This window comes from Leptosomus discolor, chromosome 1 (assembly GCF_034619465.1).
Source record: "Leptosomus discolor isolate bLepDis1 chromosome 1, bLepDis1.hap2, whole genome shotgun sequence".
NCBI lineage: Eukaryota > Metazoa > Chordata > Aves > Leptosomiformes > Leptosomidae > Leptosomus > Leptosomus discolor.
In genome coordinates, this window is record NC_141391.1 from 145,548,185 (window position 1) to 145,565,770 (window position 17,586).

Sequence of the window (17,586 nt, forward strand, 5' to 3'; positions counted from 1 at the left end):
TCTTCATGGCCTTTAAAAACTACAGTCATCTGCACCCTGTATTTCAGGCAATTTATAAATGATAAGTCTGGTCTTGATTTGTTAATTTATTGTTTTAAATATAGTTCTAACCCTTCTGCTTGGGGGAAAAAAAAAATGTTTTCCTACTTCATTACTTATTTATTGTCCCCTAACCAACCTTTGGACCTTTCAGAGTCTGATCAAAACACCAACGGGTCATCCCAATCTTCAGCCTGTCTTTCTGCCCACCGACTTCAGCTGGAATGATACATCCACTCTGGTTCTCCATGGCCACAAGTAAGCAAAACCCACTGTATTAAGACAGTGGTAGAACAAACCAAGGGAACCTCCATAAACTAGCATAGAATTGCACTATGGCTTTGATCCCTGCCTCACCTGAAAAAGGAAAACTTCCTTTTTTCGTTTACCTGTCCTATATAGGACCTGCACAACAAGTAGTATGCAAGTAATTGCTAAATATTATAAGCATTACTTACATACATAGATGGGACAGGACTGGAGAGCCGGGAGAATACAGATCATGACAACGAGGACAGGCAGGTTACAATAACTTCCATGGAAGATACTTTGTCAGGCAGATATGAGAGGCATTAAAGCTTTTTCTGGCTCCATCGTGACTGGTTCTCAAGGACTGCAGAGAATTTTCTAGGGTCTGGACTAAACGATGCAGTAGGCAACTTTTACAGCTGTTTGATAGGTCCTGGCTGACTCTTCTTTATTTGTTCCCCTTCCTAACAGCCCGCAGAGTTATTCTCTGAAATGGTGCAAGTGTAGAGATTGAAAAGATCAAACTTTGATACAAGCCTAAAATTGTATCTGTGGAAACTGCTTTCATGTGCTACTTTTGTGATGACATTTATAATGCAATGTCTGTAACAATGCAATTTCATCATCTCATAAATATCAATTTGCCATTACGAGAGAAAGGAAAGAACATCAAAAGAGACTAATGCAAACTTACCACCATTTCTGCTTTGTTTTAATTGAACTAGTCTTGATCAGATCTCTTACAAAACCAACAGTTTATAGTTTAAACTGTGAAATTGTGTGCGCGAGCGAGCGCGCGCATGTGTGTGTGTTGTAATTATGGTGCCTGCTAACAATTTCATACTGCCACATTGCACATATGGCTTCCAAGCTAGCTTTATCTGAATCTTTGTGAATCTATTCTCCGTGCTATTAAACTAAGCACATTCCACATCGTTCAAAAGTAATTACACTTTTGTCTAGAGTGTAGGAGACTGCTCTCCCCAAACAATGAAATTCTCATTATTAGAGCTGGCACAATAACGGCACTGGTGTTCACAACACGGTGCATTGTACCATCACAATAACTTATCCTAAGCTTGATGCACAAAGGTACACTGGAAATTAAAATTTCTCTAAAACCACTGTGGTTTTTTTTTTTTTTTTTAATAGGCATTCTTTAGCTCAGCATAATTAGAGTCCTATTTGACTTTTTAAAAAGCTATATACATTCAGATTTCCATTCTCTTTGCAACTTCTGAATAGTAGCTAAGTGCTCTAGCCACATGTTGTTCTGACCCAACACTATTCACATGCTGATGACCTCAGACCAACAGGTGAAGTGCAGGCCAGGATGTATGTGAGAAGAGAATTCAAATGCAGCATTAAACAACCTTTTATTTTGGACAAGTGGAGGAAAAGTGTGAATCAATGTGTCAGTAAGCTCTTTGACCAGTAGTACTGTTATTCTTAATATGACCAAAATTTCTTAATATTATTCCCAAGTTACAGAGGAATAAGTTCATTCATCACAGAAATGTAACATTTTTTACTGTGATGCAATAAAGCTACTTAACAGCGCACTGTAATATTTTTCTATCAATTTAAAGTACTGCTGAAAATGAATCCTAAATCCCACTGAAAGTGCAGGACAAATGTGCACCAGGAGTGCAGTCATGTAGTTTGGAACAACTGGACTGTGGCAGCAAAATTACATCTTACCAGTTTGATCATTTGGTCAGAACATCTTTTTTTTTTTTTTTTTTTTTTAATCTCATCCAGCATTTGATTGATATTCTACTGTTAAGAAGAATGGTCGAATTTGACCACAGTTATACCACGCCCACGGTATATTTCAATCAGTGCTTTTAGCCTTGACATCTCTTATTTTCAGAAATTAGCACACAGACACGGCTGGTAAGATCAGTAGTCTTGAGGGGTGGCAAAAGTAACATGGGAAGACAGACAAATAGAAATAAATAAAACAAACCTTTGTAACTTAGATAAGCCAACCACTATCTGTGCTGTCCAAATACTGTAGCCTTTATAGGTTTCTTCAACAGAGGTACTGACTGATACTGTAATCCTCAAGTGTTTCCCTGCTAAGCTTATGGCCTGCTATGAACATCCTAAGGGGACTCTCGGATATATTCTAGGTCAAATGATTTGTCTCGTATTTTCTACTGAGCCTTTCGTTTAAGTCTGATAAATTATTGTTTCTCTTCTTATCATTGGAAGAGCTTTCCTACTTACAATAAGTATCTAGTTTCTTCCAACAAGAAGAAGACAGTTTGGCACAGAGTTGCCCTTCCCTTTCACAGAACCACAGAATGGTTGAGGTTGGAAGTGACCTCTGCAAGTCATGTGGTCCAAGCCCCCTGCTCAAGCAGGGCCACCTACAGTCAGTTGCCCAGGACCATGTCCAGATGGCTTTTGAATATCTCCAAGGAAGGAGACTACACAGCCTCTCTCAGCAGCCTGTTCCTATGCTCAGTCACTCTCACAGTAGAAAGCGTTTCCTGGTGTTCAGATGGAGCCTCCTGTGTTCCATTTTGTGCCCACTGCGCTAACCTTTCTCTGGCTGCAGTTCCAGTAACCTCAGAAATAGCCGATTCATCTTGATGGGAAGATGGGGTTTGGGGTTTTGCCAATTTTGGTTAGGTTTGAAGATCTCTTTCTAGGGATTTTGCCCTCCTTTTATAAAAATTTACCAAGCATTTCGAGCTGTGTCTCTACGTTGGCAGTTGTTACAACTCGGTAAAGTGCAAGTAAAGGGTAAATGTTCAAAAGTCTAAGTTGGGCAAACTGTTGCGTTACCGCTCTAGTGCAATCAGCCCTTTACCATGAGGATCCTACGAAGTCCCAGCTGACAGGACTTGTAAAAGGAAGCACAGCTGGAAGTAACCTATGACACAGAGGGTCAATCAGCAGCTAGAAAAGTGAGGCCAAGAAATTGATTCTCAAGGTTGAAATTGTTTTCCTAACTGTCCCTTCATGATCCAGTGCTGAGAGGCAGAACATGAGGAGACAGGGATGTCTGTGGTGACATGAGGAATTCAGCTACACAGCCTACTTATGAGTCAAAGCTGTGTATTCATACCTTTTCCAGATCCCTTGGCTGTGGCTTTCTTCTGCTGAGATTGCTCCCTAAGCCAAATGAGTGTTGTGCATGTAGCTAACACAGAAAGACCTCTCTGGATCTATATCATGTCCATCTAAGAATTCCTTTGGAGAAGAGTCTCGGCCAACAATCATGCACAAAACTGTATGTTTAGAGGGGTGCAGCAGAGTGATGCACTACATGATTTCAGACTGGCTGTAAGCCTGATCCTGTCTTATCATATGTTGGAGAGATCTGTAAAGGTGTATCCTGCTAAGGACAGCATGTGGCTGCAAAACGAGAACTCCATAGTCACTTCCAGACTCAGTTAGTAGGTGTAGTAGTACAGCTGACAAGCTATTAAGAAGTGTGAAGCACACTGCTGGAGCTTTATCAATAAAACTGTATTGGACTGCACTGTGTGGTGGTGTGTGCACATGTGCATACACCTGGATTTGCTTCCCAGAGACTGTAAAGTAGCATAGAATGTCAATTCAAACAGTACAAAAATGACCTCTGTAATGCTACAGAAGTGAATACTCTTTGGGAATTACTTTCATAACTGCTAATCACACAGATGTAAACAATCAAAAAGTTACCCAAAGCACTACGTTCAGTTACTTCCTTCTTATAACTACATACCACAACAGCAGAGGGAGTGATTACATATATTGCACTCATTTACACTGATCACCTCCTTTCTGGAGACACATAGGCTACATCCTTTATGACCTACCCGGCTAATGATTTTTACAAGGTACCCCTCACTAAAAGAGAGATATTACCAAAATGTCACATTCATATGAACTGCCAATTTTCTTATGTCTTCTATGAGGACAAAACCAGTTCCTACAAACCCCCAAACATGCTTCAGATAAGCCTACAGCATCTCACTACTACAGCAAAACTGTCTAAAACATGAAATAATTCAGATTCTTGTATTATTAGGAGACAGAACACACTGTTTTGACATCCCACTAAATATAGTCTTCATAGCAGGAAGTCACACTAAATGATCAGCTAAACTTCGTGGTCTTAAAAAAAAACTATAAATGAATAAAGAAGTTAGTTAAAATCAGTTAAAAAGCAGTGAAGTATTTCAGTGAGGTGCAGTTAAAATACTCCTGCTGGGCTCCTCAGAAGACAATGAGTTTTTTATTTCATTAGGCTCTGATTCTACACTACTGGTGTCATCACGCATTTATCTATTGACTTAAATGTTGTCAGGAACAACCCTTATCTTCAGTACATTCTCCTAAAATAGGCCAGAATACAGCAAAGCTCATACACCAGTTACATACCCTGACATCCCTTTGGCTGGAACTGTATATTAATGAATTACATCTCCATAAAATATATGATAAGGGATGAGAAGTAAACAAGCTAGAAAAAGATAGTGACGTGTCTGCCCATGAGTAATTGTTCCAATGACGTGCTTTCTTCATTTAAAGTCACAATAACACAAAGTAAAATTAAATATTCCAAACCACTGTTTGAACTGAAGCATTAGACCGAAAAGGAAGAAAAATGGATCAGGATCAGTGAGTTATTTTGTCTAGGAGAGCAGCTTCAGTGAACATCCAGTGACTTGGTCCTATGAGAAATAATAATCCCTAAGGCTTTTTACTTAGGCCTTGTTACATATGCGTAATGAGCTGTAAGGGCTTAAACACCACTATGGAGCTGTTGCAGGCTTTTATGAGAACACACTATCACCTATTTTGCAATGCCTTTTTAAAAGCCTTCAAATATGCAGGTCCATTCACTACCTTCACTGAAAGTGAAATTGTCAGTGCCCTGGTCAAAGTGGGGGACTAAGAGAAAACTTACAGCCAATCTGTAAACAGGCAAGAGCTGCGTAAGTGTGTTCACAATAGAGAGCTTTGGTTGAGGTGCCTAAGTTTCAATGCCTTTCCCTGCACCTTTCAACCTTTATGAAAATGTATCACAGTACTCTGGATGATGGGCCCAAACACGTCATGTTACAACACTGACATTACATATACTAGAAAGGAACATGGCATTGCTTTTTGTTCTTTTTGTTTGTCTGCTTGTAGACAAAGCCAGTTCTGGACTTCCAGCAGGCTGCTAAACGTAATGAATTAAGTGAGCAGTGTCATTCATAAAGTGTGCAAAAATGTGGAAATTGACAAGTGAAAAAGTGGTAGGCCGATTTAATTCCATAAGCACAGCAAATTGTCTCATAGGTATCTGTGGCATGCGAAATTTTTAAAACCAGCAAAATCCAAAGTTGCTTTTTTTACCCTTTATACAGACTTCTGTGCAGTACTATTGCATAAACTTGTCATTGGGGTGATATTTCAGACACCATGCCAAACATGACTCTCACTTACAGTGTTCCAAAATCATTTACTGTTTGCTGAACACATACGCTTCAGATTCACATCACCGTAGCTAAATATTCTAGCACCCTAAATGCCAGCAGGCAAAAGGTGAGGAAAAGTGGAGTCTGCACTGCAAGTGATTTAGCATTTGTCGCAGAGGGTAAAGGCGGCCCAGCTAGGTCAAAGCTTTCACATTATTGTAGCATGTTCTGTACGTGTAACTGTGCATTGTATACTCCATAAAGTACAGATCTGGATGCCAAACTACTGTAGAGGCAGAATTCAAAGAATGGATGTAAGCACAATAGACCATTAGCAAACCTACCATTGTGTTGTGCTGAGAAGTGGGAGTCCTATGGCCACAGTTCTCTTGCGTCAGCAGAGAAACTGGCTGAAATTCCTCAGAGTGAGGCTTGTTGGGAAAACTCACATGCAAGGGAAGGTGAAAGGCTGGGAGCCCGTCACTCTCCTCTTCTCCCACTTTCTGTCTGCTTGTCACCATGGCTACCTCTCCATCTGCTTCCCCATACGGAGAGGCTGGTCGCTTGGAAGACATCCTGGAAGGAACAAAAGAGGAGAAAATAATGAAACCTCCAAATAAATCCTTAATGCCGTCATTGTGTGGTTAGGGGCCATTGTAACAGAAATGCCTTTTTTGTGCTGGCAGAGAGCAGGAAACCATCCAAATACCACTGCAAAGCATACACAATTGGGAACAATGGCCAAGCAGGTAGCAACAGAACAGTGGCTTGTTTGTTGTGAGAATAATACACTAATATAGCACTCTCTTGTATTCTGGCTTCTTAAACATGAAAATTCACCTAAGACAACTATAAAATGAAATGCAATTCCTTTAAAAAATATCCATCTGGTTTTGCATTTGCAAGAGACTGTAAGAAGATAGAATGTCTCCCAATACAAGCTATTGTCAACTTAGCTTTTAAGGAACAATCATCCGCATGTATTTAACCGTAACTGATAAAAATATAAAGTAACATAAAATAAAATAACTCGCTAGCAAGCCAAAACGTCTGTGTTTATAAACTTCACACATGTGAACAACAGAGTGTTACAGTCGTGTTGCAAGAATCTTTTCAGGTTCGCAGATGTGGGACAGTTAAGCAATTAAACATTTGGACATTAATAAACTAAGCTTTTTGACAACACAAATTTGGGGTTGTACCAAGTGAATTAAGATTTGCTACCAAGATACACTACAATTCCTACCTATAGCTAGATCAGAAAAAAACATGTAGATGTAATTTACTTCTATATCTATACAAAAAAGGATACACAAGAAAGGTACATAGAGCGCACATTGTAAAAACCACACACAAATTTTGACTGAAAGTTCAGGCCCACATTCCAAACTCATTGAGACTGATACTGTTCTGATAGCACATATATATCTTGAACTTTTAGAAAGACTGAAAGAATCCTTATGTCATTGGAAAACCCAGTTTTCATCCAAACAAGGGACTACTGAAAATCTTACAGGACAATCTGAACCCAGAATGCTTCCGGTTTGGTCTTCAAAACAGAGGGGTCCAGTGAAGTATTAAAATGCAGACGACTTCTGGGATTAATTACAGCAACATTGTTCACGAAAATCAGGGTATGTGCATGGATAGCATAATGGGCCACTGTGCTAAGCAGGAGCATCTGTAATAAGGAGTGGAATGAGAAATAAGAAATCCTATAGGCATAGTCAAAAGAAGACAAGAAAGTAAAAAAAAAAAAAAAAAAAAGAAACATTTCGTAGAAAATAGGAAGTTACGAACAAGGAAATCGAAGACTATTGTATGTAAAAGCTGAAAAGAGAGGCTGAAGTAATACTGCTCCTCCTCAAAAATCTAGTATTTATGATTCTAATTACCCCATTTTGATTTTCCACTTCACAGTTAAAGGACTGCATTTCAAAAGCCCAGCAGCCTCTTGAACCATGTGTGGGGCTGCTGTGAGGTGGAGCATGTCCATATGATTTGGCATATTGAGCACGAAATGGTTCTTAGCAGCAGTCAACTGGGTCTGAAAACAAACAGTGACTTTAAACAGCCCTTTGTTAGGACTTATTTTGTTTCTAATGATCTCATTTTGAGCTTTGCCTCCTGAGCCAAGTTAGATTATACTTAACCCCCCCCCCAAAAAACAACCTCCAAAAAACAACAAAGAAAACCTCAGACAAAAAAAAAAAATCCCTACTAGAACCTATACTCAGCTGCACACTGCCTGTTCTGAACACCACCTATTGCCTGTACATAGAGAAGCAATCTGTATTTTCTATTAATGTTTGACTTAGTCCAACAGACTAACACTTCATACATCCTACCTGAATTCTGTCTTCTAGGCTTTCCCACCTACGTGTCTGCAGCGAAGCATATGTATAAAGACAGAGATCATCAGATAGACTCTTACTGGCAGTTTTCTACTAGCCCACTGAATTCAGCATTTTACAGCTATGTTTGACGTGACAGATCCCAAGCTTTTCTTCTGCAGAAACCATGCAACTGCCTCCTGAAGTTAATGTGAATTATTCATATTCTACATTGCACCGCACCGAGATACACATTTGCTATTGATTCTGAGTGTAACATTTTAGTTACTCATTTCAACGCTGCCTTAATAGAACCTTGGGTTTTTACAAAATCTCTCTTTCTGAAAATCAGCACTAAGCAATTGTCCCAATTTTGGCGAACAAAAAGCGAGGGACACAAGATCATTAGTCAATTATCCCACAATAATGTTCTATACTTTAGGACATTTATATTCAATAAGATGACTGAAAATATTGTAAAGCATCTACAAAAGTCTCCACTACAATCCACTTTGACAATACAATAGAAAGAATGTCTTGCTTTGTATTGAAGATTTGTATTATATACTATATATCCAAATTGTGTTAAAAACTCCTACTGTTAACCCAGAATAACCCAGATTCTGTCACATTGCTTCACAATGAGGGTTTGACTGTCGTGTTGAAATAAAGCTCTTCTGCTAACTTTATAAGTGAATATACAGTTTCCTCTACTGTGTTCAGTTAGCACGCTGCAGATCATCGCCTTCTGCTTGTCACTGTTCCCAACAGGGATGATATCGTTTTCTGCGGGGAATTTATAAAAACAGGCAAGGAACGCAATAGAAGTGACCACCTCCGTGTACTAGCAATAACAGAGATTATTATAGTTTTGATCTAAACCAAAAACCTATGGGTTGGACTGTAGGCCAATCTACAGCGATAGTAGAGAGGGAAGAAGAAACTTTTCCCTTCCTCATGCAGCTCTTAGGAGATCCAGTTTAAATTACAAGCCCCATGCCATCACAATGCTAGAAGGCTAACGAACTGGTAAAATGGCTAAAGCAGGCAAGTTATGGATCTAATCTGCCTTAGCCTTTCAAGTGACCAGGACACTCAAAGAAATGGATGCACAACCCTAGGTAAGGGTCACACAGCTCAGACGATGACTGTGATTTGTTTTCAGGTAGCTCTGTCCACATCCAACATGAGTTAGGCGTCATCTGGCCTCTCAGAAATCTCATCATCCCCTTTAACATCAAACACAAACATCAGTGTTTCGCAGAAATTACTTACATTACTTACGAACATCTGGGAAATTTACACAAGAAAATAGAATATTTAAATAAATAAATAAATGTCTACTTTTGGAAATGTCTTCCAAAAAGTCAGTAATTATCAAAGCCTGTTATCCTATTAGCAGCAAAGGATTCAATCTCTGATGGGTTCATGAGCAGAAAGCAACATGATACAAGGTAAATTCATTCACAGATGGTCTTCCATTATTTCTACAGCTTTATTGGTCCCTTTTCTGAATTTGAAATGCTCCCACACCACATATCCTTGAATTATTTTCTTTTCATACATCTTCATTTTCCTACTGAGCTAATACTAGGTCTCAACAGATTCTGTTGAGAATCTGAGATGCATTCTGAGATGCAAACAGAGTTCCTGCTATAAACAATAAGGAAAAGGAGACAGCTAAATTCTGAGTAACAACATTACCTGAAACCGCACTCTTTCAAACAGATCTAGGTCTAATGAAGGACTGGAATTATCCCACCTTAACAAAGGACTGCAAACATCTTGGATCTACCCTCAATGATAACACGACAGTTTACAACTTACACAACTAAGATCTTCTCCTCAAACTAGTTTAAACTCAGAAGGGTTTTCAATTACACTCCTCTGAAAGAAGGTTTACAATGAGAGAAAACATCAGTTTCCTCAAATATCAACTTATGGATAGGATGAAAAAAAACCAAACCCAAACAAAAAAAGCAAACAAACCCACAACAAACCCCCAAGATACAACTCTCAGAAAAGTAGCAATACAGTGGGCCAAATTCTGAACCTAAAAGGGTGTCTCTGTAGGTGAAATCTGTTGCAACTTTAGACTTACAAGTAGTGTTGCATTTTGAACTGTCATTAATCATTCCTACTGAATATAAATAGCTAAATAGTAATTTTTTTAGACAGCCTAAATCTGCAAAGTTCAGACTGGGACACAGGCAGTACTCAGCCCACTGTAGGAACACATTGGATGAAACGTATCCCCATGCTTGATTTTTATCAATGATTAGGATGGAACTGAAGATTTAGTTCTGGTGATGAATTCAAATATGACCCTGTTGCTTGTAAAGGGACTCTTTTTTCTGGTTTTGGAAAGGCTTCTTAATATGCAGAAACTGCAGTAAAAAAAACCATGCCTTTTGTTAAATTTTCATTAAATAAAGGCTTTTTCTGGTAGCAAGAATGTTTTTTTCAGGGAAGTAAAATTTCACTCTCCTAACTCACTCTTATGCCACAAATATTTGATGTGATTCATCTTACAATAGTTTCTCTACTTATTTCTTTACTCCCCTTCAATGTACAACAGACTCTTTGTAGGCTTAAACTGATACCCTGTGTCTATTGATCTCAGTGTTTTTGGACTGACTTCAGCATGGCTGGATTTTCCCACTGGAGAGAGTAAGAACTACGTTGCGTCCACATGAATTGTTTCCTCATGCCATCTACAGGTATTGGTTCTACCCAAATAATTTCAGGCTACCAAATAACATTATTTAGTTTGTTTGCTTGTTTTCTTCAAGTTCAGTGCCTCACAAAACTGACTTTTCCACAGCTCTATTTTTTTATCATTATTTTTAACAGAACTTCATTTAAGTGTCGCCACTACATTTCCATTTGTTCTTTAGTTTTGGTTCATTTCATACATGATTGTATATCAAAAATAAATCTAAAATGGCATCCAGTATTCAAGGAGATAGTGCCCTCTAGCACACAACCAGCATCCATCTCAACTTGATCGCTCATGCCATAAAATTTCATAATTTTGTGTCATAAAACTCTAATCTTGTTACATTAAGCAAAATACCTCAGAAACATTTCAGATACCCACAAAAGCTTTTGGAGAAATGGCTTATCCATGTCTTCAGAAGTGACAAACACAGATGTGTCAGGAGAAAAAGATATGAGGCCATAAATCTTAACTTGTTGGGAGTTAATTAAGGGATTCATCAATCATTACACAGCTCACTCCATACATATACAGGCAAAATCCCGTCAGCTGCCACAACCTACAGCAATCTACAGGTTAAAAACTCCCCAAGTCCCTCTGTTCTGACTATTTATAAATGACTTTGTATAATCTAGCATTAAGACCTGTAATTATAAAACAGCATTAAAACAGGCCTGCATAGTTATGGATAATTATAGTTGGTACACTTTTTAAAGAAATAAAAAGCTTTTCCATTCAAACACAGGCTTTGCCTTTTTGACAGCTCCAAGTCCACAGGATGTAGAGAGATGATTTAAACTGTATGTCAAAATTTTGACTGTGCAAGACTTTCTTTTTTTCCCCCTTATCAAGAGAGGCATTGTTGTTTTCTCACCATAACTAGGCGTGACAGCGCCTGACTGGAGTCGCGTAGCCAGTTTCTGAATCGGCATGAAAACGTTCACCTCTTGAGTTTCTCTGGCAGCTATAAACTAAGTCTTTCTCATGGGTAGAGTTTAAATCACTCGGCCCCATACATCGGAGACAAGGCACAGGGCTGCATTCTGAAGAGACGCACAAGGACCAGACGAGCAGAGCTGATCCCACAGCAGCAGTGTGGAGGGTCATGCCAGCTACCAACAGCATCAGGAGTTTACTCACTAACACGGCCTGATTCCAAATCAAATGCTATACGCTAAGCTAGTCCCAGGAACTTCAACGGGATTCAATCTGACCCTCTTCCTGATCTGCATGGATATTTCCCTCTAATTAAAGTACATGTTGGAAATCTGCAGACTCTGCTTTTTCACAGGAAATACTTACGATCATAGACAGCAGCAACATTACATGTATCTAACGTGTAAGCATACACACACACACGTGTATAGATGCAGAAACACAAGCTTATCCAAAATGTCAGCAATACATCCACCTCATCTTTGATCACATTCATTACTAATGAAACGGTTTGTATTCCCAGGTTTATTGAAGATACGATCTCTCTACAGACAGTCCAAGCAAAAGGTGCTAGTTAATAGCAACGATTATCTCCATTCCATTTTGGCCCCACACTCATTCATTATTTATGTACACTGAATAACTAGTACCTTTTAAAAAAAAAAAAACAAACAATTCTGTTCATTTTGACAGGATTACTTGTGTAATAAGGTATTACTCAACATGAGTAAGGGTGGCAGACTCCCACACTCTGTCCCACTGGGAACTGCAAGCCCGACTTGTTTCTACACATACCACTAAAAACAGACTTCACTTGGCAATATCTTTGAGTCATTTACAGCCTGGTTTGGAATTCTCTGCTGAAGTAACTGTACAATTAAAAAAAGAAAAAAGAAAAAAAAAAAAAAAGAAAAAAGAAGCAAACGTATCTCTAATCTGCTAATCAATAAAAAATGTGCATGAAACGTGCTCTCATCTGTCACTCAGAGATGGAATAATCTGTTAATTATTATTTTCTAAGATCGTATCAATCAGCCATCTTTTAAAAGGCACATACACTACAAATAAGTTGTGTTATTTGAAAAGGGTTTTGATGAACAAATCACTTTTGTTAATACAAGCCAAGACTGCTATGGCACAACTTGGGCAATATTACTGCGCAGTTGTCTATTACTATAGCTGCCACAAGTAATCCTATGGTTAAGGCCACCCAACAATGTCCATTTCACCCAACTCACTTTCTCCCTTTTGCTTTACAGATATCTTCCCCGTATGGGATAACTTTCACAATTTTCTTTAGTCTACCAGTTTAGACGATTCTGAATACAAAATGGGCAGGGAATATGCTATCCCTTATCTATTTTAAAGTTTGCATGTTAAAGAGTAGTATAGTATCAGCTTGGCTGATACACCTGGTATTCCACATATTGTGGAAACTTTTTTTTGAGAAAAGGTACTGTTCAAAATTCCAGTGGTAAATGGTTTCATTTTGACAAGTTTTGAAACCTCACATAAGAAAGTTGTTACAAGCATCTTTTAATAAAATCTTAACAAAAAACTTGTAATTTTTTTTTATTAGAAAAAATAAAAAAAACACACTTTCTATAAACTCTGTGCTCTCAACTACAAATTTACATCTCCATTTTCTTGCATTTGCAAGGAATTTACGCATGAAAAACCACTCTAAAATCAAGTCTAGGAAAAATACGTTGTGAATAAAAGTTCACGTTGAATCTTCCCAACATGTGTTATGCAAAGATTTCCATTGACCTTTTGAGGCAGGTAACTGGGAAAGATTCTTTGTGCGTGACTAAGTTGTTTAGTGAAATACTGTAGCCTGAAAACAAACTGACCCTCAACCAAACCAGAATTTGTAAGGTGACGAAGGAACTCATATCATGATACTATAATCTATTACTGCAATGAATATTACCTAATTCTTTTATAGATCTCATACAGGATTTTGCATTTTTGTTCTTGTTTTGTACAGTAACTAGTAGGTGTTAAGCAGGAATGTTTAGTGATTTACCCAGACACTCACATTCAAAATCAGCTTTAGCATGAGAATCTGTATCTCATTTTTGTTTTGTACCTGTCAACTTCATAAGCCTTTTGGTTTTTACTAGTCTGCATGCCAACTAAAAGAGCCAAAAATCTAATAGCATGTTTACAAACCAGAAACTACAGGATCAGATTTTAGTTCTGCTGAAAAGTTTGTTACTAAAGACCAAAATTCAAAACCTGGATTTTTTTGAGAACTTCTCAACACCAGAAGACGCAATGAGTGAAGACGTGGTTATGGTACAGGCAACATACAACCGTAATGGCGCAGTGTCAAAGACGATGAGCATCTATCAGCACAAACTCTGAAACAGCAGGATGCAGTCATTGTTGATGTTTCAAGTAAACTGAGCCTGATCACTGGCTTCTTTCATGCAAAAGACTCTGCTTGGATGATTTTGAATTAAATCCACAAGCTCATTTATTTTCCAGTGCATCCTCAAATTAACTCTGGCTTCCTTTCCCCCCACCCCCCAACCTTTGAGAAATATACCTCCTCTCACTCTTCAGCTCCTCATACATCTTGCTTTTTTACTTTTTATTATTATTATCATTTTACATTTGTCCTCATGTCACAGCAGAAATAGCAGAGTATTGGTTTTATTTTCCTGTAAAGTTTTAGGAACTGCTTACTGCTGAAAGTACTATCGCAATCACTATGACATTAGGTAATCATCACTCTTCTGCCTGCTGAACTACAAAGAGGAATCTAGTCAAATAATTAGAGATTTCAGGCCTTAAAATTTCAATGTACAAACTGATACTTGAAAATGACAGAAAAGAAGTCAGTCAGTCTCCAGACGCTGAGTGGGAGAGCTGTGCTGCATGCTACAAGGAATCCATACATCACACACAGACGTGCATACCTAATTTCCATTGACATTGAGTGAAACGAAGGCAAAGAGTTGAAAAAGCTTTAAAATTATGACAATTATGAATGACTTAGTTATTACAAAGAAATTTGAGGAAGCACGGGCTCATTCTGGAAAGTTAGCCAATACTAAAACTTTTGCAATTTAGGGAGCTTATTCTTGGTCATTCGTAGTCTTTGCCTAATCAAGCTGACATAACATTTTCTTCAAGCATTATTAAATGATGAATTACTTTCAGTAGAATCAACATTAATAACAAGAATTCTCTCCCAAAAGACGCACAGATTTCAGTACGAGAAGCTATTCTTTTGACTGAGATCTCACGAAAATGTGACACAGCTTTTCCCACTCTGCCATCACACCATGGCTTAGTAATGGGAGTGCCAAAGAAACAGCCTATCGAGCTTCAAGCCCCCTCTCCTTTCCCCTCACTTTCCTTACTTACATTTCAAACTCAACGAACGGAATTTTTAATTATTTTTTTAAACAACAATATTCCCTCACCAGAGTTTGTGTATAATCACAGACAAACCAGAAACAAGGAAATAAAAAATAAGAAAAAAAAAAAAAAAAAAGTATCTTTTTTCCCCCCACTTCACTCTGAATTCTCCTTCTGGTAAGTTCAGAGTAAGTTTTTATTGCATGTACGTTTGCTTCTAGTAAATGTACACGATTGCACTTCTGAAATAATTTTTAGTATACCCACTCACGATTACACATCTGAACTTACAGTATTGTTCTACCATTACTATATAAACTCTTGTGCCAACCATCACTTGCATACACATTTGCATCATGTCTATCACTTTATAAAAACATGCAAGTAAACACAGGAACATGTAAGCACGTACATCCATACATATACTATATGTTTCCTGGAAAAACTCATCATGCTAGTAAAGTATATACGCATATCCATCAGAGCTTGAACTTCCATCGCTGAAATACTGGGCCTCTAAATAACTTTAGCGGGAGCAGAATTGGGGCCTCAAAGAACCCGTGTGTACCTTTAAAAATTACAGGCACAGTAAAACGTTTTCTGTGTCTGTGTGTATGAAAAAAATATACTTAAGCAGAGCAATGTCTCTAATGGATGTAAACATTTTCTTTCCAACAGGTTAATTCCAGCTGCCTAGATTTTTTTTTTTTTTTCTTTTCCACACGCATGTTTGTGCTCCCCCCTTTTTGGAGGATTTGTACATGACAGGTGCATTCTTGGCCCAGGAACAAATAATCCTGAAGAGCCCGAGAAAGAAAAATCAAACTGAAGATAAAATGACAAGGAATATGTACATTATTGCCTTTCTATTATGTAAAAAGAAAAAAACCCCACACACAAAATTCTGAACACTTATAATGTCTAAGCAATTTGAGGTAGAATTTTCAAAGCTGAAAAGAGATTGTTGCAAAGCCCAGATGCTGCTTTTCAGAAACTAGCGAAAATTGCTGCCTCTGAAAATTACGCTGAAACACAAATGAAGTAAACCAAAAATTATTTACATAAAAATAATTTTACTCCAACATTCTGATATTCCAAAGGAGGAGAAGAACTTTTTTCAAGTGTTCAGGTGGTTTTGCACTCCTACCTCCTACTTCAGATTACACGCAGAGTCACGCCATCTCTGTTCCAACGGATGACTGTGTGAGGGATAAAACAGAAAAAGTTTGTGGTATGATGTGAGGGCTTCTGCTTCACTCACTCTGCTTATTGTACTGTGAAGTCTTCTTCAGTCATCTAGTGAAAGGTTGACAGCTGTATTGTTTTCCCAGTTTTTATTCACAAAACCGTAAGAATTAAAAATCTGTATTAACAAATGTGTGGTGTAATCACCCATCATAGCACATGTCTGTTCACTTGCAGTAGTGTTGTACAAGCCAGTTTCACTTCTGTAATTTTCTGATTTGTGAACATCCGTGTTCAGTTTAAAGTGCTACTGAACGCTTCTTAAAACCATTGCTTGCGCATACTAACATGCTTTTGCTTTATGAAGGCTGCAGTGGCAGGCACTGAAACACTGTCACAAAAAGATGTCCACTTTAAAAATTTTTGGGAGTTGTGGGATGGGGTGGAAAGGAGGAGCAAAACCCTGAAACCAGTATCTTGCCCTCCACGGAAACTCATAGGATGTCTGCCATTCACCCTTCCATAGGTACTTTGTCTACCTTCACGTCTGTTGTTCAGCAGTGATTCCCATCCAGCTCCACAAAGACCCAGCTGTATAAACCAATGCTGTCAAAGAACACAGTTAAGGGATGGATAAAACAGGGAGGGGTGTCTAACATGCTGACCACTGACTGAGCTTGCAAGGATAAAGAAGCCTTGATGGAGAGAAGTAATCATCCATTGCTGTTTGTTTATTTTACCTCCTCCACCACATACTGGAACCTTTTTTGTTTTTTCCATTACCAAAACCATCCCCCACTGAGAGGCCTTTGTGATCTAAAAGGGGCAGAGCCCCTCTTTCTTAACACTGGCAAGTTTATGTGGGCAGATTCATTCAAACACATCTTAAAATAAACATTTGGCTCTTCCCCTACATCACACTGTCCACACACTGCCTTCAAACACATTTAAAAAAAATCACCATTAAAATGCGCTTGCCTAGGACGGTTTTTACTGAGATGTATTAAAACAATTTAGCAGTCTAAGGCACATATTGCCATGGAGGTCCAACTTCAGATGAGAGCTATAGTCTTCTGAAAAAAATAAATATACATTACAGCAAAGTAAACCTGCTGCTATTGCCATAACAAGTGGTATAATAGCTTTCTTGAAAAGACTCCTTCCATCAAAAACCTCCTCCCCACTGGGGATACACCTAATTATATTTAAGTGAATTTGAATCCAGATGTTCAGACCTAAAAGGTCTGACATCAGTATTACAAGGAAAATGACCACTGTGTGGAGAACGAAGCGTTCAAAGGGCACCACTTGCCCCGAAGGGAGTGATTACCTTCAGATTCCTTCAGGT

The 17,586-nt window shown here is 38.3% G+C and overlaps 1 protein-coding gene across 6 annotated transcripts in view; it reads right to left on the bottom strand.

Moving 5' to 3' along the window:
• SOX5 (SRY-box transcription factor 5) overlaps positions 1 to 17,586 on the bottom strand; it is a 291,555-nt gene that overhangs the window by 246,459 nt on the left and 27,510 nt on the right. For 4 of the 6 annotated variants that reach the window (XM_086466675.1, XM_086466669.1, XM_086466654.1 and 1 more), the window contains exon 1: positions 6,038 to 6,268. In XM_086466675.1, coding sequence (XP_086322801.1) covers positions 6,038 to 6,268 — 231 coding nt within the window. Of the gene's footprint in view, positions 1 to 6,037; positions 6,270 to 17,586 lie in introns of those variants that run through there. The other 2 variants (XM_086466682.1, XM_086466688.1) reach the window with 2 other exon arrangements.